This window comes from Pseudonaja textilis, chromosome 3 (genome assembly GCF_049901715.1).
Source record: "Pseudonaja textilis isolate UNSWEBS1 chromosome 3, rPseTex1.2, whole genome shotgun sequence".
In the NCBI taxonomy this organism is placed as follows: domain Eukaryota; kingdom Metazoa; phylum Chordata; class Lepidosauria; order Squamata; family Elapidae; genus Pseudonaja; species Pseudonaja textilis.
In genome coordinates, this window is record NC_141992.1 from 101,586,300 (window position 1) to 101,610,327 (window position 24,028).

The 24,028-nt window shown below is 36.7% G+C and overlaps 1 protein-coding gene across 1 annotated transcript; it reads left to right on the plus strand.

Moving 5' to 3' along the window:
* The first annotated feature begins 92 nt into the window (after nucleotides 1-92).
* On the plus strand, nucleotides 93-23,974 carry TADA1 (transcriptional adaptor 1). The gene is made up of 9 exons (XM_026703370.2): nucleotides 93-705; nucleotides 810-1,051; nucleotides 5,959-6,050; nucleotides 6,275-6,340; nucleotides 14,368-14,465; nucleotides 19,386-19,595; nucleotides 20,845-20,996; nucleotides 22,077-22,239; nucleotides 23,301-23,974. The coding sequence occupies exons 2-9, from the start codon at nucleotides 978-980 to the stop codon at nucleotides 23,451-23,453; spliced, it is 1,008 nt and encodes a 335-aa protein (XP_026559155.1). The 5' UTR covers nucleotides 93-705; nucleotides 810-977; the 3' UTR covers nucleotides 23,454-23,974.
* The last annotated feature ends 54 nt before the right edge of the window (nucleotides 23,975-24,028 follow it).

Consider the following 24,028-nt stretch of genomic DNA (forward strand, 5'->3'; position numbering starts at 1 on the left):
CCTAGCGAGGAGGCGCGGCTTTTAAGGGGCGGACCCAGAGGACGGGGCCGCCGTAAACCTTCCGCTGTATAAGGGTTACTCTGAGTCTAGCTGCAGAACGCCCCTTTTAGAGAAGGTGCAGATGAAGGGAAATTTACGGCTGTGTTTGAATCTAGATTTTTTATGTTCCACGACGGGGCTTCTTCGCAATATTCATATAATTGCAGGCATAGTTGGGCAGAAAGGCAAAAAAGTCAAGTAATGGGGCGAGGGTGCAGAAACAATCGACGCCTGGGAAATGTTAAAGACTGGCGAGAGCGCAAGTAAACATTGAGTTTATAAAGCAGCCTAATCGAGTATATGTTCAGTCGGAGGTCTGACCAAAGAACTTGAATCGAGTGTTTAGGACTGCAATTAAAATCGCTATTAATTCGAATGGTTTGTTTTTTTTTTACTAAACTTCCTTTCGGTCCACAAATAAATGAACCCTGAAAGGGACTAGCGCCGTCGCGTCACGCCAGAGAAGGGGGAGGTGGGATGGCATGGCTTCCCCCTTTGTTAAAAGGAACTCTTGAATGAATTGCAAGCGTTGAGATGGACGAGCAACGTGAAGCCGCTTGTTAGAAAGTCTTACTCGCGAACACTTTCCCTGGATTTAGTCCCATTGGCCTGCTGGTTCTCTCTGCTCTTGAAAAGCAAGTTTATAGCTGCAATGCAATCCGATTGGTAAGATACTGATTGGCTTCCAGAATGAAGTGCTTTTTTCAAGTTAGCATCTAATAGGATCTGGTGCATAGTTATTCACATGATCTAATTTTAACTCGTTTTAGAGTTACTTTGAAATCAGAGACCAAGTCTCCTTCCAGCTACGCTGCCATACGGCCAGGAGTTGCGAAACAAAGAATCAAATTAAGCGGTGAGAATTGCTGTTGAGGTTGACGCGGCCTCGCGGAGCAGTAAAATGAGAGCGGGCGGGCGGATGCTGCCAAGAGCTTGTCATGGCGACTTACGTGAGTGAGCTGGAGGTGGCCAAGAAAAACCTGAGCGAAGCTTTGGGCGAAAATGTGAAGCAGTAAGTGATCATCAAGAGGCTTTCTCCCCCCTCCCATTCCCCGGTCATTACTTCGTTAAGCCGTTGGCCGTATTTTGCCACAGAGGCCTAGTTGGCATCCATCTCGATTTTCTCTTGCACCGGGTGTTTTATAAGGTCGAGCTTAAGTGGGTGCCCAATCCCATTGACCTTTCTGAATAATATTTTCATAATAATTAATATTTTCATTTTTCTTCAGAACCTAATAGGCAGAACCTTATTTCAACAGTTTAGCAATACAAATATCCCTTCCCCCTCCATGAAATGTTGATTAGGGAGGATGAAAGATCCTGCTGCTCATAGGTGGTAGAAATTAAGGAACAGCATCCAACTCTTTAGGCTTTCAGTTATTCAAGACATCACAATCATAATTTTAAGTAGGATTTTTGTAGACGCTCTCAAGTGCTTCACAAATTCTCAAAGGTGATTTTGTGCACCTTGGAGACTGATATACAATCATGTGCACATTAATTTAAAAGTTTTAAATTAAATGTATGTAGAATCACTGCCTAAAAATTACTGCACCCGTATTCACCGAAATATCTACCTAATTTTGTTAAGCAGCAATTCTGTATACTGTAGAAGTAATTCAACAGCTTATTTCTGAGTAGACATATGTAGGTCTCTTTAAAATACCACAAGTCTCTAATAAATTATTGCAACTTGATTTTTAGAGGCCAGACCCAAATAAAGCACTATGGCTAAGTGCATATACAAAAATAACCAAGCCAGCTATTTGTAGTAAGAAAATATTAATCCTCCACTTTTTAAAACATTGGTTTTTAATGTGTAATTTAAATTAAATATTGGAAATACCTGGAGAACTCTACAGAAACAAAGATTTGTGTTTTGTATGTGTGCCTTTGAGGTAGTGTTAACTCCTACAACTGCCTAGACTTGTCCCTGAGATTTTCTGGGCAAGATTTCAGAAATGTTTTGTCATTGCCTCCTTCCTAGGGCTGAGAGCAAGTGACTGGCCTAAGGTCACTCAGCTTACTCTATGACTAAGGTAAAATTAGAATTCACAGTTTCTACCCTGGGGCTTAACCACTACACCAAAATAACTCTAGAAATAATATACAGGAATTAAAATATTGGTTTAATTTCATCTATCTCTGTTTAGCAATATTAATTCACTTAATGAATTTCTGTTTGTTTATAAAGTCCCACATAATATAATATCCTTTTTTCACCATTATAATTGTGTAAAAATTGTACCAGAGGTACAATTCAGACAAAAATTATATATATATTATATATTTGTTCGGGTATTTTCCCACGTCATTGTAGTTGTGCTTTTAAAGTTGTAGCAACATTTCAGCAGAATCTCATCTGCCTTCATCAGGCTTCAAAGGTGAATGCCATACATGTAAGTACCTGCGAAAACTTAAGAAAACATATATATATATATATATACACACACACACACACACACACACATATATATATATATATATACACACACACACACACACACATATATATAACACACACATATACATACATACATATATATATATATATATATATATATATATATATATATATATATATAAATAAATAAAAATAATTCAGGTTTGTTTGGGTATTTTCCACGTCATTGTAGTTGTGCTTTTAAGTTGTAGCGTTTGGCAGAATCTCATCTGCCATCATCAGGCTTCGTCTGATGAAGCCTGATGATGGCAGATGAGATTCTGCCGAAACGTTGCTACAACTTTAAAAGCACAACTACAATGACGTGGGAAAATACCCGAACAAACCTGAATGCCATACATGTAAGTACCCACGAAAACTTAAGAAAACACACACACACACACACGCATACATATAAATAAAATTATATTTATCAAAGGCCACAATGGGAATACCACTCTGAGCCACCATCTTTATTTGCCTACAACCAGTACTAGGGAAATGGGCACCTGGGAAAACCAATATGGGATAAATAGATAGAAAGTCTGGGGTTTTGTATGTCAACCTTGAGAAATGAAAGAATTCCTAGCTTCAGAAAAGGAGAAAAGGATCTAAAAGCTACATAGCAATCATAGATACTTGGGAAGATTCTAATGTGGATTCTAAAGCAATTGAGATGTAAACTCCTTGAAAACTGTAGCAGTGTAGATTTATCAAAACACATTTTAAAAGATTATCTCATATTTTAATTCAGTGATTTCCTTGGTAGATTGTGGGAATACCATGTGTGCAATGTGTAGGGGTAGTCCTAAAGTTATGACTATTCAAAGTAACAATAACACTGAAAGTGGGGGATTTAAGACCAGTCTGCAAAGTTGTGCTTGTCGCAGCATCCCTGCAATCCAGATATTCAGTGCTTGACTTGTATTATTACATCACAGTGAGCTGCAATCATTGCTTCCCACAAGCAAAATCAATGGCAGTAAGTCAACAGTTGCCCCGGCTCCTGCTTCTTTTTCGCCTGCTTATGCTGGACCCATGGCACTGGACCATGGAACCGTCTATGGCATCTGTGCATCTGCTCATGCTCCAGAGCCCCTGTCCATGGCACACCCATGCAGCTGCTAGTCTGCTTGCCTGTGACTCCTGCCTTTTCCTGCTTAATGACCCAAATGGTACTCAGATTACAAAAGAAACTGGGACTCCAGGATTGCTGTTGCTAAGAGATGGAGTCACATGATATATTTTACGACTTCTCTGCTTAGCAACAGAAAATCTGATCCCAATTGTTATACCCTGAATTTTAACACAGCATTTAATAAAAAAATGAGAATGTAAGTTTAATGTAGGCTGCATAACATGACAATACAATGGCTATATAACTGGCTCAGAAATCACACACTATGCATTCTCATCAAATTGATCTGAGGTATCAGGTATCTTGCTGTACATTCAGTCCTAAATTCCATAGACTTCAACATTTTTAATGATTTGGTGGTGGATAGTGAGGGGGCTGATAGATGGGTGGAATGCTTATTAGATTTGCAATTAATATAAAATGGAATTAAATATTTGAATATCCTTGAAGAAGGAATAATTTTGAACAATCCTGACAAGTTAGAGAAATGGGTAAAAGAGTAACATTCAACAAAAACAGTGAAACTCCTTCATTTCAGAAGTAACATTCTATGTAGTATAGAATATACAATCCGTTTTAATAATACTTTTGGGGGAAAAAATCTTGCAATAGAATTTGATTGAAAACTGATTAAAGTTATAATATAGCTGCAAAAAAGGTAAATTAAATTTTAGACTGAATCATAGAATATAATTTTTAAATTATAGTTCTACTTATGTTACAACCATTTGCTGTACATTGTCCAGAGACACTATGGAATCTTTCTTTTTGGGATACTTATTTGTTGTTTCCTATCGCTGCTTTGTAGTGACTGTCTTGGTAACTTAATTACTAGTTCCACTGTATTATTTTGCTGCGTTTTGCTATTCAGTATTGTAGTGATATATCACAATACAATTAACTATTATTTTAAATATATATATTTTAAATTTTATAAGAGTAAAGCTGTGTTGGTCTATAGTGATGAAAGAGTTGGAACAATTGATGTCAGATTCCTGACCTTTAACTATTATAAAAAACGGGAGTGAAGAAAACTATGTAGGAGAAGGAGTATTAGATAGTTATTGCCAGCAGGCATGGAAATACCTGCTGGGCAACTAGATAGTCTTTTAACAATTGTTCGAAAGACTGGTCTGCATTTAGTGCATTACAAATCTTAACTGGCTTAATTATCATAACCACTACCTTCTTCAGTGAAAAATTGGACTGTCACTGGAGAACAGTTTAATGTTCAGTTTAATGGAGCAAAAATTAAGAGAGGGGAAAAAGAAGCTCCCTAATACAGAATAAGGAATTCTGATCCTCAAAATTCCCAGCCCATGAATGTCTTCACATTGGATGACCTTCCTTTTAACTTTCCTTTTCACCTCTGCTTTTTAAATCCTGCTTAACAGTACAGAGGATTTACAATCATAAAACATCATCCATCTTCCTGTTTTTTCTTACTAGTTCTACAGTTGCTTGAAAACCTTTATGATTTGCCTCACCTGTTTGTCTTGTCCAATAAACTCATCCTTATCCTGAATTAATGTTCAGTGACAGTTAAAAGCAACCTGTTGCTTTTAGGGCCAATGATAAGGAAAACAAATACAAATATGATCTTCCACATTCTGAATCAGGCTTGCTCTCATTCATTTTACAATGAATATGCACACAATACCTTTCTCTACAAGCTCTAGAAATGTAGAACTAAGATTCTGAAAAATTCCAAGTTGTGCATGCTCAGTTAATACCTGACTTTTTTCCATGTTTGAAATAGGCAACAAGATATTTACTGCCAAGGGTAAAAGAACATAATTTGCATTTTGTCCCAGTGAAAAAAGCCTTTTTGGGAAGTAAACTCTAATAATTTTTAACTACTGTAACTGGAATAAGTTGTGTGATAGTACTTTGTTTACTTAAGATAGGCGGGGCAAACTGCACTTTACATATTACCTTTATACCGTCTTCTCTGGCTAAGTTTTTATAGTCCTCTCTGACTAACTGAAGGTGGGAAACAGATAAAAAGTATAGTGTGGGCCCTAACATAGATGTATCACTATAAAAAAAATCCCAATAGCTCTAAACATAACTTTACAATATTTAATATGGCCCCACACATATTGTTACTTAGGCCTCCCTACACTCTTGGCCATCAAAATGTTACCCATCCCTGTCTTAGAGCCACACACAACCTCAAATTGATTGGTTGAGATTGAGATTCTGCTCATTGAATATTTTCTTACAATTATAAGAATTCTGTGAAACTATGATACTCTCTCATAAAGCAACTAAAGAGGAAAAAGGTAACTCTTAAAAGGATAAATCCATTATTGATAATTATTGATCTCTTACACAGGTATTGGGCTAATTTGAAACTATGGTTTAAGCAAAAGATCAGCAAAGAAGAGTTTGATTTGGAAGCTCGGAGGCTCCTCACTCAAGACAATGGTATAAAAATAAACTCTGAATTGCTCACCTAGTTTTCTGAATTCTTCAGTTTCAAATGTCTAGGGATTAATTATAATGCTTTGAAATATATAGCATCTCAATTATATTTAGTTACTAAAAAGTGCATTGTGGGAACAATGAGATAAGTTTTTTAGTCTTGAAGAATTTATCATGCCTGATAATATTTAATATTGTAATGCAAACCATGTCTTTTATTTTGGCAGTCCATTTTCACAATGACTTCTTGCTAGCTATTCTTACGCGATGTCAAATCTTGGTTTCTGCACCAGGTAAGTCACTGAAAAAGTCTCTTGCATATGGATTGAGAGACCTGTAGTGTGTTTAATTTTGGGGAATTCTAATGTTCATTTCATGCTGTATTGGGTCACATTTTAAGAAATTCATCTGTATCATTTTATGATATTTAGCTTTATACTGCTTTTTCACTTTTCAGAAACTGGCCAGTGTCAGTGTTGTTTTTCCACATTTTGGATTTTAAGATGGAAATGGGAACAAACAATGCTCTCATTGTTAAATTCTACCCACGTACCCATCATTATTTTAAAACAGAAATTTCAGGATATTTTTTTCAGGTTTGGACTCAGCTCAGGGTGAGAATTGAAGCAGTTTCCATTCTAGATATCGGGAGATTTGATTTCCAATCTCAGTCCCCCAAAGTATAAAGATGGGCCATACAAATCTGGTTGTCTCTTCTAGTAACATGAGCATGTCGTTGGAAAGCCTTTTGTGGCCTCCTGGCTTATGAAGAAACTGAGTTGCAGCCCCCTGCTTTTTCCAGTTTGATTATTTCTACAGTAAGACTATAGATCTTGTGAGCACAATCACTTAGCGCTACATATGACACATCCGCTGCGATTACTGTCTTCAGATTAGTGGCTTGAACTGATGTTAAAACAAAAGAGCTGAACTTGAACAAGGAGATTTACTTATTTATTTATTAGACTTTGTCAAACAAAAATGAGAACAAGAATAAAACAATAAAAATACAATGACAGGGACAATAGGCATGTTAGTGCACTTATGCACACCCCCTCTACTATTGTAACCATAGAGGTTATTCATGTGTCCTGCTTGATGTGGTGAACAAGCTGATTAGTAAGTTTGACAAGGTGATTATAATGGTCTTGTTTCCTTTGATCTCTCAAAAACAAAGTGAAAAGCTGAATAAACATATAGAAACATAATAGCATCATATCTAAAGTTACAATCATGTGAAAAAGTACATCCCATTGAAATTTTTGACTTTTTCAATACATTTCAACATACCGCTTTTTGAATAGAGTTGTTGAACTTTATTTTCCCCTTTGAGGGAGATAGATTGTTTGGAAATGTGAAATTTCAATGGACTACATTTTTGTACTCTGTTATGTAATTTGAATATACATAAATGCAAATTTTGCATGTGGAAAAAGAGTATTTATACCTCTACGTTTATCATTACCTCAAATACCTGAAATTAGAATCAGGTCAGGGCAAATGATTAGAACATGGTTGAAGAAGATCTGGGAGGAACTGTTTTATTGAAACCCCAGATATTTAGTTTGATTTGCTCTTTGTTTCTGGAGATTGTGGTATCACCATGCCTAAATTGAAAAGAGCTCTCTGAAGCCCCCAGAATCTGGGAAGGGGTTTAAAAAGATTGCCAAAAATTAGTCACCAATCATTCCACTGTCCAAAAGATCTACTCCAGGTGTGAAAGATTTCAAACAACTGCCAATTTGCTCAGGCAAAAAGAAATATCTAAGAACTCCAGAATTTCATTGTAACATCTATAGGTAGCTCTCTTTATTATTGATGTCAAAGAACATGAGTTTACCATTGGAAAGAAGTGGTGTAAATTAGATCTACATAGGGGGGTGTACCAGGAAGAAACCTTTGCTGTCCAGAAAGAATATCAGGGCAAGTATAAAGTTTGCTGTAGATCCAGACAAAGACTTGACTTCTGAACAATGATGAGGCAAAATTAGAGTTATTTGCCAGTAATTTCTGAAGACATGTTTGACAAAAACCAAAGACCAGAAAAACCTGTTAACAACATGGTGGAAATGTTATGATTTGAGGCTGCTTTGCTACATCATGGTCTTGGCAGTTCGCTATCAAAGAATCTGTTACGAATTCTTCATTGTACCAAAGGGTGTTTGAAGATAATGTAACACTTTCTGATAGAAGGTTGAAGCTCAATGGAAGGTGGTCCTTGCAACATGATGTTGACCTCATTTAACATTCTGTTAAATCCATCAAGGAATGACTGGGGGGAAAAGAAACAAAGGGTTCTGGAATGGTTAAGTTGAAGTCTGGATCTAAATCCCATTAAGTTGTTGTGCATCAAAGAGACTCCTGAGATATCACAGAATTGAAAAAAATTCTGCATGAAGTAGAGGGAAAAAATTCCAGTCAATGTCAGAGTCTGGTAGATCATTATAAAGAAAGGTCTTCTTGAGGTTGCTCTTGCCAAAGGGGACAAAACCAGTAATTAGAGCCAAAGGTGTACTTCTTTTTTCTACAGAGGAAAATAGAATATCTGATCATTTTTGTTCAATAAATAATTGAAAGTCAATTTTCATACTTTCTGATCAGTTAGTTATATGCTAACTGCTTATAAGGCCACATAAGTTAAAAAGAAACAAACTTTAATGGGGTGAACGTACTTGTTCGCATGACTCTATACAGTATAAGCTCCCACTTAAGCGTAGGTGGTCTTGAGGCCTCTAGCATGAAACCAACAGTATTTTTTTTTTAAAAAAGCACAAGACTCTAATATGAGAATGTGTAGAAAAAAGGAAGCCATATTTGCATAGTTTCCACATAATAGCACTATCAGCTAGTCCCTTGAAATTGCTTTGTCAGCTACTTGTGCAACTGACACACCCAATATAGTTCTAGGTGGAAGATAACCGTGGACGTACCATACCAAATTGATATTGCCCAAACCATGCTACACCTTCTTTAGTACACAAAGAGGTTTCTGTATTAGGATATTGTACCTCTCTTATCACAAGCATGTGTAACCCAGGGTCAAAAATTTCCATGTAGATCTTTGAGATGATATGATTCCCATAGAAAGATTTTCAGTGTGGTGCTAATGATTTAATACAGATAATGTTCATATAATTGCAATGTATTCATCTTAATGTCTGTGTAAGGTGAACAAATACTATGCAGGAGATCCATAGGAACCTCACAGCATTTAGGAGCAGGAGAAGCTGTTTTGAAGAAATGTTTGGCAAGAAAATTTGCAATACAGTCTCACAGAACAAAACTTAATTTTCCAGTTACCCCTTGGCAGTGTGGAGTTTTTGTACCAATATAGTTCACAATGGACAGTTCATTAGAAATCCAGTATGAAAACTTGATACAATTTATAAAGACTAGACTTAAATACGAACAGATAGTATACTTCAGCCTTAAATGTGTGTGTGTGTGTGGGGGGGGAACGACCCAGAAAGAAATTGATGCATTATTTTTCAAAAATGAAAAGTTATTGGATCTGAGAGAGTGAATATGGTTTTGGAGTATGAATAGCACTATTTTGCCCTAGAAATACAGATGAACCCTTTAATTATGGCTCAGTTGTATTCATCTGGAATAAATGATGTTTTTATGCAGCCAAATTGTAATATTTTTTTCATTAGATACTGGAAGAGAAAGCAGTGTTGTGGTTTAATACCTGCTTTGTGGAACTTCCCCATTGCTACCCCCACCCCCACCCCTGGAAACTCAGGCATCTTGAGACCTTCTGCCTCCATCAATAAAAATGGCAACCTACAGTGTAAATATTTGAAGGCTGTTTAGTATGAGGTCATTGCAGTTCACAGCATCTTACTGAGACTTTCAGTGATGTTGCTGCTATCTTTTCAAATTTATTACTGCAATCATGGACTATAAAATTTAGTTAAGCAAACAATAGATGAGTACTTCTGGACCCTCGAAGATACTTAGTTTATTTTAAATATCTGTTCCAAAACTGCCTCTCTGTACAGATTGTTGCCTTTCCCAAGGAAAAATGATAAAAGACTATTTAGAAATTTGTGGACTCACTGACTAACTGAATTAGCAAATAGGGAGTATATTGTTACGTAAAATAATGATTGCTGATTTCCTAATTGCTCAATTTGGAAACAAATCTCATGGCTGTGCTTTCTTTCCTTAGCCTTCTGGTTCTAAATTAACTTCATTATGATATTTCTAGAGACTAAGATTCTGATGGAAGGGCACTTAATTTTCCCAAGGCTAATGAATACAGAATATTGGTGGTAACAGTAGCAAAGAAATGCTAATAAATTCTAAAGCCGAATCAGTAGGTTTATTCTAATTGTAGATACTATAACATTATGAGATACTAAGAGTCACAATACAAACCTTTACTGGGTAAAAGAGTCAAAACTATACAATTATCTCTATGATTGAATTGTATACAGATATATATATACTTTTCAATATCTTCATAAATGATTTAGATGAGGGGATAGAAGGAGAATTGATCAAATACGCAGATGACGCCAAGTTGGCAGGAATTGCCAACATCCCAGAAGTTAGGCTCAAAATCCAGATGGATCTTGGACAGACTTGAACAATGGGTCCTAACTAACAAAATAAAATTAAATGTAGAGAAAAGCAAGATTTTACATTTAGGGAAGAAAAACCAAATATACAGATACAGATTAGATGAAACATGGCTCAATAGCGGTAACTACAAGAGGGATCTTGGAGTTCTAGTAGACAGTCACTTAAATATGAGCCAGCAGTGTGCCGCAGTCACCAAAAAACCCAATGCAATCCTAGGCTGCATCAACAGAGAATCAAGATCACATGAAGTCTTAGTACCACGTTATAATATTTTGGTAAGACCACACTGGGAATACTGCATCCAATTTTGCTCAGCATGATATAAAGATATTGGCACTCTGGAAAAGTGCCAAGAAGAGCAATTAAGACAAATAGGTGACTGGGGGCTAAAATATATGAAGAACGATTGCAGGAATTAGGTATGTCTAGTGAAAAGAAGAATTAGGGTCACATGATAGAAGTGTTCCAATAGTTGAGGAGCTGCTACAAAGAAGAGGGGAGTCAACTTATTTTCCAAAGCACCAGAAATAAAACAAGAAGTGATGGATGGGAACTAATCAAGTACAGAAGCAACCTAGACTAAGGAGAAATTTCCTGACAGTGAGAACAATCAACCAGTGGAATGGCTTGCCTTCAAGGGTTGTGGGTACTCCATCACTGGAGGATTTTAAGAAGAGAGTGGATATCCATTTGTCTGAAATGGTATAGAGTTTCCTGCTTGAAAAAGGACTAGAAGATCTCCAAGGTCTCTTCCAACTCTGATGATGATGATATATCTATGAGGACAAATATTGAATAAACAAGAAACCATGTATCTGTCAAGATTTCATTGAGGTGAAATAAAAGCCTAAGAGCTGCATTCTGTAAGTCCTTATAACAACATATAATTGAAGCCAAACTAAATTTCCTTTGATAACTTGAAAAGTTATAGAACATTAAAAGTGTAGAACATTAAAATGTCCTTTCCCAACAGGCAATTACAATGTAGCAATGAAAATATCAAAAGATAACCTGGCCAAAGAAATTGCTAAAAAACATGTTGATCCACTTAAACTGTGAAGAAATTAAAAAAGAAGGCCTTTTAAAATATTAATCATATTACATTAAATTCATTTTAACTGTATTTATCTTGACCCAGGTACTGATTAGAATTCTAGAACATCTGTTTCATTTTTCATTTGTGCAAGAATTGGAAATAAACTTTAACATACATAACACAAAAGATTTCACTGAATCATTGTGCCAACTTAAACAAAATAATCATAATTCAGATTTAGATCAGAGGACTTGATGTTCCAGTTTTCACTTGCCTACAGAGTTTATTGGGTGACTCTGGGCGACCTGTCTGATCAACTTAATTCTTAGCATTTTTCTGGGGATGAAAAGGGGTGATACACCAATATATGGGATCTTGAGTCATTGGACAAAAACTAAGTAATGTATCAATGTGATAAATAAATAGTAACATATAGTAAGGCATAATGATCTCTAAAGGTCCCAATCAGATAAGAGTAGGAGGTTGCTGGAAGACTAGTATTAGACCATCCGCCTCACAAGAGTGTAATTGGGAAAAATAGGGGGAGGGAGAATTATTTACACTACTTTGAATTCCTGAATGTCATGTGCATTCTGTGTGTTCTCATTCTGTGTTTTCTTGAAAAACAGAATATTTCTTAATGCATTTTCTCTGTATATACGCATGTAATGTTGCACCCTACTGTTCTACTTCAGAATCCTCCACCTATTATTTATTGAAAAATAAGATAGATATAAACTTACTGGCTTGTTTCCTTTCTTTTTGAGGCTTATGGTAGTATTTTGGGGGTGGGGGGATGGGGGGCAGTTTTCCTCTGTTTTCTGGCTCCCCTCCTCCAAATAGTCTCATGCTGGTCTCCATTTGCTCAGGAGGTCTTCAACTCCTCCTACTAATGATCACTTCAAGAATGATCCTGGTCTATCCTCAAACCTGAAGCCAGCCAATCCGAAGTACACCAACCAACATTGCTCAGTACTATAACAGCAATGTCTTCAAAGGCTAATGCTATCTAGATCACAGGTTGCTGGCTGTTTCTATAGAAGTATTCTTCTTTCTTCCCAGAGATTTGTTTTCCAAAACGCTGCTTTCCCTTTGATAGCTTGGCATCCCGTCTTTCTCTCTCCTATGGGAAAATCTTCCGATGGGCTTAGTAGAACAAAGAGTTTGGTTGTGTGGGCTACTATCATGGCAGATTCACCAAGACGTATGGCAGCTTGTGAGCTTTTGAGACAGGATATAACTCTAATGAATTAATAAAATCTCAAGTCTAGCTCATCTCCAGATTATATCATGACATATCAATCTATTTTGCATGGCAACAGTATGAAGAAAATTTGCCAGTGCCTTCATCTGAGATGTTTCTCATCTTTCCAGACTAGTTTAAATTTCTGATATGCAAGAATTCCTGTAGAAGTTCTAACCGGGCCAAATTCTTCTCTACTTTGTGAATTCTGTGGCATACTATTTATTAACATAAAGCCATACGTCTTTTAGAGACCCATCTCAAAACCTTATACTTAAAAAAAGTGAAGTATCAATAATACTTCAGATATAATTCACAGTCTGCATTGTCCCTTTTCTTCTTTTTATTTAATCCTTAAATATCCCCATTGACCGATGTTCCCTTTACCCACCATTACATTTTAATCGTTTGCTTATTCATCTCTGTTTAATATGAGTATAAAAATGATGGACAGGTTGCATAAATTGTGTGGAAAGCCCTTAACATTGAAGATGATTAGACAAGGATAAATGAAAACATAAAAGTAATTGAGTACACCCTGTAGAATAAATGCGTTGAGTTGGGTGCAGTGAATGGGACTGTCCTGACATCATCCAGTTGGCTTTCAGGGCTAGACTAGACTGGGACTAAAACTCACAGTCCCCTAGTTTCTAGTGCCTTAACCACTAGTGCAGAGTAATTGCTTAATGTACATTATCAGCAGAATTACATTGAAAGAGGAAGGAGGATGGTTTTTAATTACGGTGATTATTTTCAAGTTTTCCATTAGATAATCTGAATCTGCTCTTCTTTGTAATGTTACATATCTGTAAATTCCCTTACTGCATTTCATTAATTGTTAGTTAGCTAAATTGTTTTATATCCTGCTTTTTTGTTCAGCAGATCAAAGTGACATATATAGCTCAAGGCAGCCATCAACTTTCCTGTAAGTAGGCTGGGCAGAGAGAGTGACTGGCCCAAAGTCACCCAGTGAGCTTCAATGACTGAGGATGAACTAGAACTTGGCTCTCCCCAGTGGATCAAATAAAGAAAAGCTGTTTTACAATTGCTATTTTGTTTATAGGCATTATAATCAGTTACTAGTCCCCCTAATATAAGCAATACAATATATTTTAAAAGCTTACTGAAGAATCCAGTCTAAAATACATGCAATCTAAAATGACTGTAGTTCAGAGAGAAACCTATGCTGCTAAGTTTTTAATTGTACTTGGTCATTAATTCTGTTTGGCAGAAAACATCATGTTAAATATAGTTTAAAATGTCATTGTTGAGTCTGGAATGAAAATGGGAATATCTAACTTACAGTAAGTAAGATAAGAAAAGAAATAGGTAGATGATGATTAAGAGATATGGCCTGTGAAATGGAAACAGCTAAGATATACTTAAATTGGGGACGGCACAATTTGCTAATGTACTAACTATAAAAATTGGTGTTTGTTTCCTATTTTCAGAAGGTGCTGGCTCTCTGCCTTGGACAGGAGGTTCTGCACCAAAACCTGGCAAGCCTAAAGGGAAGAAAAAATTTTCTTCGGTTCGGCAGAAGTTTGATGTAAGTTTCTCTTATGAGAATTGGAAACACACAGCATTTCCTTTTCAAAGTCCTTGTTACCCCACCAGAATACCTGGTGTACCAGAAGCATTCATTACACTTTGCAATTTTCCCCCTTCGCCAGTACAGAGTAAAGTGTGGGAAAGCATGGGTAATTCAGTACACTGTTTCTAATTTGGGCAACAGCCACATATACAATGTGGTCCTAGATTGTAACACAACCAAAATATTTTCCTGCCTCCATTTCTCTTTTTTAATGTAAATCACTGAAAGAAGACTTTCCAAGAAATGTGAAAGGCTTTTACAAGGATCTGAATGGTAATGAAAAAAGCTAAGAAAGGAAGATGGTATTAAAACTAAGGCTTGTTTTATCCCATGCAAATGCTCATGACAGCATATAAATTAAATGAATAGCAATAAAATTAACAAAATTTGTAACTATAATGGAAACAAATAGAGTAATCTAACAATCACTAACATTTGCAGAGAATAAAGTGAATTCTAAGTAAAACTTGAAAATGTTTTTAAATTTGATGGGAATTTTGGGAAGAGAATTCCAGAACATTCTTACTCCAGTTCTTTCCCATCATGATTTATATCGATTAGTCTATGAATGATATCTTCCAGAATTTAGCGTAGACTTGAATCAATTCCCTTATTTTTTTCAAATCTAGGCTAGGATCCATAGATAGAAATTAAGACATTGTAATTTTAACTTGGAGGCTGCTGAGGTCTGCAGCAGGGGAGACCTTCTGTCTCTAAGTGGGCAAGTAAGAAAAAAATGGGTCTCTTGACTCAAACTTAGTGACTGCGTAGACTTGTCCATTGGGCAGTGGCAATAGTATGGATGTGGCTTGCCTTTGCCTTCTCAGAGCAGACTAGGTTTGTTGGATTCTGCCATCACAGAGCATAGTGGACAGGAAACTTTTATTCCTTTCCTGCCCTCCTTTTTTGTTTGTTTGTTGTATAGGGCTAGAGACGTTGTCTAATCACGTTGATCCACTTGAGAACTGCTTATTGTCTGACTTAGACAATGCCCTTATGTTATTAAAAATGCACAGTGAGCATTCAGGGAGGGACCTTTCATTTTGGTGAGAGCAGCACAAGCACATTACTGGATGTAAACTGTTCCAAGTAAAGCTGCCTTTTGCAATGGACTGTTAGTAATGTTGTCAATGCCAATAGTATTCAGCAGTGGTGCTCCAGATATTTTGGGATTGCCTACTATTGTTGATACTATCTTTGCTTTCTTTTACCACAGTCGTTCTACTCCTGGTTGCACATCTTTGTAGTCTGTGACTTTCTCCATCCTTCCTCTTCTATTCTGCTACCTCCAAATACTGCAACATCCACTATTCAGACCTTTTTATTTTTTTGATTGACAACTGTCAATCAAATAGATTAGCATCATGGGGGATATTGTCTTTAGAAGACTACTAAATGAAATCTAATATAAAAACTATTATTTTTTAACCTTAAGCCATAGCTGAGTGATAATCAGTACATACAAATGACATAACATTTTCCTGTTTGCAAATATTATTAGTTTATCAAAATATAAAATATAATTAGGAAAATAAACATAATGGAAAAATAGGGGAAGAAAAAAAAGTAAAGGGAAGAGAAAATGTGAGGTAGAAAGCGAAAAAGAAAGAAAAGGTGTTGACTTCCGACTCTCTTTAGCACAGTAAAAGATAGCAACATTACAGCCCCAACTTTTTACTTTTACATATTAGTATATAGTAGCCATTTCTACAGTAACTAATCTTTCCAATCGTCAAAACCAAAACCAACATTTTACTTTTTTCCATCACAAGCACAAAATCCAGAAATGATTTCCAAATAGAAATATAATTAGTTATATTTTCTTTTTCAAATAAAGCAATCAATTTAACCATCTCTGCTTTTTCTTCCTTGCTGTGGAAATAATATATCTATCTATCTGATTGAACTGATTAATCTTTATAAACTATCATCATTTATACTAACAAAATTTACTATATTCTTTCAGAATCTTTAACCTTAAAGGAAAAAACACCTTTTTTACATCTACTTTAAAACACTAAACTTTTCTTTAAAACATTTTACAATCAGTAAGTTCCAGTATGTCATTTTAAAACTTTCTTTTATCATACGTACTTTAAAATTCACTTTCGGTAATATTTTACAAGCTTTAAAAATAAACAATTACATATGAAAGAAACCATTTACAAGTCCTCTTTATAACAAAACACAAAAGTACATTAACGATTTCTTCTGATTACATAGATCCAACCAATAAAAATCCAACTAATTCCAATTAACTCACTAAGTTTAAGTCACTCCCAACTCTAAACTTTTCTTTAAGAATATTTATAAAATCAATAAATTCTAATATACCTTTTTAAACTTTCTGTTAACATAAATTATTTCAAATACACTTTCAATAATATTTTAAAAGCTTTAGGAATTACTTAAGCATTATATATAAAGAAAAATACATTTTCAAACCCACTTTACATTAAATTTTTCTTTCAAATTACATATATTGGACTGATAAAAATCCCTCCTAATTCCAATTAACTCATTAAGTTTAAGTCACTCCTTCCAGCTTATCTTCATAGAATAAAAATCTTTTTCTTGTCTGGTATGTCTATCAAGTAATTATAAGCTTCTCTTTTTCTTCAGGATTTCTCAACCTTATTAGTGTGCATGAAGAAAAAACCCCAAATTTGGCTTCTTAAAAGTTGCAGATTTTCTTGGAATTCTTTTATCAGTTGTGTTGGAAGGTTTATATTTAAATCATCATAATAAAGATTGATGTCAGGTTTATATTCCAAAATTGCAACTGAGTGCTTTGCATTGTCTGCTGCTTGTGTAATTGCTCAATGGTTTGGTAATTTTCTACACATAATTGCATCTCTGAAGCAGTTTGAGTAGTTTTTATAACATCCTTAGAACATAGTTGATCTATAAACTGATGTTTTATTTAAGATTTTTTTCAAATAAACCTCTGATATCTTGCTCAAGTCCATGCTCTATCTTCTTAGTTCCCTCCTGTGGTCAAAGTAAAATTTTTTGTAAGTCACAAAAAGAATTGCTGGCCAATCAGAATTCATAAAAATCAAGTTTTAGCCACCCATAGCAAAGCAGGCCAAGCTACAAACTCCTTAAAAATAGTAAAATAAAAACCACAACTTTTTCCATCAAAGTTTTTAAAAAAGATACTCCATACTTCCTTATTCTAACTTGCCTTCAGTAGCCCTCTTTCTTGTCGTTTAACAAAAAGTCCCCAAAATAGCTCAGATCTTCAAAAAGAAATAACAAGCTGTGACTGAAGAGACCCTCTTTTGGCTTAAGAAAGATAATAATTCCTAAAAGTGATTAAGAAATGAAAAGCACAACTTATTGTCTATTTGAAAAGGAAATTCCAAAATGGCTGCTTTTTCAACAACAAATTGATTGCAGCCCCACTCCCCAGCTGCTCACAGGCTCATTCCAAAGCCTAGCTCCTGAAGCTATTTTCAGACCATTGCTGTGTGGAGGATCTTGTGGGGTGATTGTGAAACTCTCCATAACCCAGGACAGGCATACAAACTAAAGGAAAGCTGGTTCCTTCTGTTAGTAAGTTGAAAAAGTGACAGTCTAGAGGGAGAGCCCTCCCTGTGTGTATTGTCAGTTGGCCATCTTCACTGGAAGTCACAACATTTTGACTCTAAATCAGATGTGGTATTCAACAGGTTCTGACCAGTTCTGGAGAACTGGTAGCAGAAATTTTGTGTAGTTCAGAGAACAGGCAAATACGACCTCAGATTAGGTGGGGAGGGAATGGAGATTTTGCAGTAACCTTGCCCCTGGAGTGGGATAGGAATAGAGATTTTACAGTATCCTTCTCCTGCCATGCCCACCAAGCCACACCCACAGAACCAGTAATAAATTTTTTTGAATCCCACTACTGCTCTAAATGTCTAAATCAGTGGTCCCCAACCTTTTTTGTACCAGGGACCAGTTTCACCCAGAAACACTTTTTCAAGGACCGGGTGGGGGGGGGGAGACACTTTTTCAAGGAGGGGGGAGGGGGAGGAGTCCGAGTTTGGTGGTTTGCTTGTAGACGTTTCATTACCTGACTAGATAACATCTGATGTTGTTACCTAGTCGGGTAATAAAACGTCTGCCAGCAAACCACCAAGTTCAGGGAGGCTCAGGACAAGTCCCTGTAGGATGGCTGAGAAGCCCCGCCTCTCAGCCCTGCCTCCCTCAGCCTCATCCCTCAGGTGTCTGCCTCGTTCCTCTCTCAGTCGCTCTCTCGCTCCTCCACCAGCCCAGGAAGAAACTGCTTCAAAGAAGCCAGCAGGGTGGCTTTTCCTGTCGGCGCAGCTCCTCCAAAGCGCCCGTTCACCCCCACCCCGCCGCCCGCGGTTCAATCCAGTGCTCCGTTCTGCCTGCCTGCCTGCCTGCCTTCGTTTCTGGTTGTTTCGGAGCAGCATTGGCTGAGAATAATAACTATTCGCCTCTTTTACTCAGCCGAAGCTGCTCCGAAACAACCAGAAACGAAGGCAGGCAGGCAGAACGGAGCACTGGATTGAACTGCGGGTGGCGGGGTGGGGGTGAACGGGCACTTCGGAGGAGCTGCGCTGACAGGAAAAGCCACCCTGCCGGCTTCTTTGAAGCAGTTTCTTCCTGGGCTGGTGGAGGAGCGAGAGAGCGACTGAGAGAGGAACGAGGCGGGAGGAAACCGGAGCCGCTGAGCCGGAGAGCAGGACAGGCTTTGGTTGCTTCCTCCCTCCCCTTCTTTCATTTGTGCCCTTGATCCCTGATCCCAGCAGCATTCACCGAAGGCGAAGAAAGCCGCCATTTTTATTTTATTTTTATTTTCTTTGCGGCCCGGTACCCCTGGGGACCCCTGGTCTAAATAACATCCTTCATTTTGCTTTTTTATAGCATCGGTTCCAACCCCAGAACCCCTTGTCTGGAGCTCAGCAGTTTGTGGCGAAAGATCCCCAAGAAGATGATGACCTGAAGCTTTGTTCACACACAATGATGCTTCCCACTTGGGGCCAGCTCGAGGGAAGGATGATTGTCACTGCTTATGAGCATGGCTTGGATAATGTCACCGAAGAAGCAGTTACAGTTGTTGTCTATGCCGTAGAGGTGAGGTTACACAGAATGGCAAGTTTAGTCATGAATACTCAGATACCTTGTGTATGATGTCAAGGTCGGCATTGATTATCTGAAAACAGGAGCAAAAAGGATATCCATAGTACAAGAAAACAGACCTATGAAAACTATTTTGTCTGCTTATTAATATTAATTTGGGGAATTGTTTTTCCATATATGTTTTTCCAGCCAAGATTGAATACTTTCTTGTTGTAAGAATATGTAGATTGTGCTATTTAAGGAACGAAAGTATGGGCTAACATAAGTTTGATTTGCCTGTCTGTTTTCTTGGGAAATTTTATTTTTGCTTTTAAAGAAAGCTTTTGTTTTTTAATACTTCATGCTTTATCTGAAGTTTAACTGAGATCAATATTGGACAACTTCTTGTCCCCAATGGCTCCTTTCTTTTCTGTTTCCTCTTATAACAAGTCTCTGCAGAATCCAGAAAAATGTTAGTGATGATGCCATCATTTGTGTTGCTCACAAATGTCTTTTTTATTCATATGTGAAATGAACAGTTTGAAGGGGCCCATCTAATGTTTTCATCAGCATAAATAATTCTAGAAAAATTCTTGAAGGATTTTTGGAAATGAGCCTGGAGGCTAAGGAGATGACAGACTGTGTTGCTGGTTTAGCACCTGTTGATAGTCAGACCAGAACCTTGATATCAACCCTCTTCCTTTATTCTTGAAAGATACAAATAGGAATAAAGAGATGTGGCCATTCTCAATTCTCACTTGTTTCTGGTTGCGGGAGTTAGTAATTCTGACTCTTAGAATTTCTGATAACATACTCTTGCTAAATTATTTACCTTGCCAATGTAGGCTTCCCACAAATGAGTAAAATCTGCAAAAACACAGATTTTTGTCTCTTTGTTTGCAGGATTCAGATAAATTTAATCCATAAATATTGTTTGTATATTTAGTGCTTTGCAACATCTTTCCATTAGCTCCTCGCATGCAGAAGTTAGAATCAACTTTTTGAGTGAACTTGAGTACTTCATTGACTATAATTAGGCTTTATAGATCCACGGGAACAAGATGGGTGGTCATCAGCCAAATGAAGGGGTTTGACAGTGGAGGTATACCTGGGCATAGGCAAGGATTCCAGAATAGATTGATGGCCAGAAGCAAGGGGGGATCCAGGGAGTAGTCTTTATATTGCAATCTTCATAGTACAAGCATTGGATACTTCAGCGTGTGGTTTTATTGCAAGCGATAAACAGGCATTTCTTTCTCTGTAGAAGCATCTTAAGGATATCCTTACCTCTGTAATATCAAGAAGAAAGGCTTACCGTGTGAGGGACGGTCACTTCAAATATGCCTTTGGAAGCAATGTCAATCCACAGCCGTATCTGAAGAATAGTGTCATTGCTTACAATAACTTAACTGAGTGGTAAGGATTTGCTTAATACTAATGCAGCATAAGAGAGAATTTGAGAATATGAAACTTACTTGTTAACAGAAATGCCTACATGTCCTAATATTCAGAGGATTTTTTTTTAATGAGAAATTGGCCAATCTAGGCATTACTAAACAACAAAATTTCTGGGACTGTATTTATTGAGAAACAAATGGCCATGCAAGTAATATGAAAGATGAACCATAAATTTAAATCTAATTCTGCTGCAGTATTTTTATATACTATATATATACACACACACACACACAAACACACACACACACACAAATCTGTGCTCTTGGACCAAGTATTATCACACTTTACATATCATAAAGAGCCATGGTGGCACAGTGTTTAGAATATAGTATTTCAGGATAACTCTGCCTACAGCCTGGAGTTCGAATATCATCAGGCTCAAGGTTGACTCAGCCTTCCATCCTTCTGACGTCGGTAAAATGAGAACCCAGATTGTTGGGGGCAATATGCTGACTCTGTAAACCACTTAGAGACAGCTGTAAGAGCACTGTGAAATGGTACATAAGTCTAGGTGCTATTGCCTTTGAATTATATAATCTTGAAGAAAAGTTTCTCTCCTGAGTTCAGTATTATATTTCCTACCTTTTAATTTTTGTATTGTTTATTTTAGATGATTTGGTTTTGTGCATGGATAAAGAACCACAACATGGATTATCTTGTAATCTTTGTACCATTTTGATAATTGTATTAGTATCTCTCAGAAATCTCTGGAGCTGGATGAACTATAAATGATAGCAAACAAATAAATCAATAAGTATTTTCATAGTATGCATAATATTTGCTTTAAGTTTTGTTGAAAACTGCTACTACTAAATGCCACCCCAAAGTTTCATTTTTATCCAAACGCAGCCTAATGTTATACAACATTATTCATACCAGGGGCTGCACATGATCTTCAAGTGGCCTGGGGGGAGGGGGCGGCTATGTGCCAATTGACACTTTTGTTATTCAGGACAGAATCTGAGCCAGCAGTGAACTTTTCCTTTTCCTCTAATAGGATGCCAAACCCATTTTTCTCCAATTTGTTCTTTTTCCTAGCCCTCCTACCTGCTTGGCCCCCCCACCTGGTCAAAACCTTGCTTCCCATCTACCACCTGACGATGCAGAGCAACAAGCAGCCCTCCTTTTGGCCTGTTCCGGGGACACCTCACCAGCAACCCTGCCCCCAGTGAACATGTACGATCTCTTCGAGGCACTGCAGGTAACGTTCCCAGGTCACATATTTTAATTTCAGTTGCTGTTCTCCTAATGGAGATGTTGTTTCACAAAGAACTTACTACCACCTAATGGGCGGAAAGGAAAGAATACCCAGAAAGAAAATAAATAGCTTGTTTTCTATTTGTTCTTAAATGTGCATATGCTGCCACACCTTTTAGATTCATAGTGCCTTACAAGGACATAACACAGTGAATTGTCTGAATATTAACATAACAATTTGAATAATAACATAATTCAATTCAAAATTTGTAAATCACACTTTAAAAACAGTTATAACTAATTGATAAACAATATTCCAGATACTTCTGATATCTTCACTTAGCTAGTTATTTTTTTTTATTAATTTCAGGTTTTATTGAAAGAGAAATTTTCAAATCTAGTTATACTGATATTCATATTGTATAATGTCTGCATGCTATAAGTAATGTATTACAGTTAAATCCAAATTATGAACTGTAAAGAAATGTGGATGCATTTCTTGAAAAATTAAGTCATGCTGTAGAGAGCATCTACCACACTCTGCTCCTCAAAATGGTGTAAAATATATATCTGTACCAGTGAACTCCATTTGTATCCACAGGTGCAAATAAAAAACGTTCTTGAAAGACTGGTTTAATACTGCATATTGTTTGGCCCAATAAAGTAAATGATTATTTGGGGCTAGTATGTCCTGGTGGAAAATTCTAGCACTGATCTCCCCCTGTATCATTGCCTATCAATTGTACAATTATTCCACTGCAGCCTCTGCTGCTTGTTTTGTGTGCTTTAAATAATTTCTCTCTTTTTCCTCTGGGCAGTTAACCAATATGTCATTTAGAACAGGTGAGCCTGAGGAAGCATGTGAGAAAGGATCATTGATTTGCTTGAAATGTTTCTGTGTTAATGTTAGATATCCAAAATGCTCGTCTCTCTTCCCCCCCCCCATCTGTTTATTGCAAGATTATATATATCTGTGAACATGTGCTTCACTAGTTTCAATTTGTGAATGTGGACATTTAAGATAATAATTTGTGGTCAGTAAGATTTTCACTTGTGTACTTGCAGATCCACCGGGAAGTGGTCCCTGCCCACACTGTCTATGCCCTCAACATTGAAAGGATCATCCTGAAACTCTGGCATCCAAACCATGAGGAGCTTCAGCAAGACAAAATCCATCGGCAGAGGTTGGCTGCGAAGGAAGGCCTCCTAATGTGCTAAGACTGTTTCCAGTGCTGACTTTAGGCTGGACTAATAGATCTTCAATGTGCCAGTTGGCATTTTGACTTTAGAATCTCAACATTTGCATTATTTTAAGAGCACTTCCAAGTAGAAGTGTGAACATGTTTCCCATGGAAATGTGACTCAAACTGAAGAGCATATATGCGTAAAACAAAGCCCTGATTGCTTAGAATATCGACTACTTTGCTGATAACTTTCAACAAACTGAACAGCATTAATTCTGAAAATCTTTCTGTTGCAGCAAAAACCACATTTCTGTTTTTATTCCATCCTTAATATGTTGTTGATGCTCTGACAATATCTGCAGTACAAAGATAGAGTTCCTACAGTCACCAGATATCTGGGCCATCTAAGCTACTGCTTTGAAGTGTTTTTATAAACATATACATTGTAAATATACTACACAAAACTTTGTTTTGTTGGTATTTCTTTTGTATAATTTGGGTTTATTACACATTGGAGAAGTCCTAGTTCATTAAAATAAACTTTATTGAAAGACAGTTTTCATTATAAAATTATTTTTCTTTACTAAAACAGCAATATTTAAATCTCTG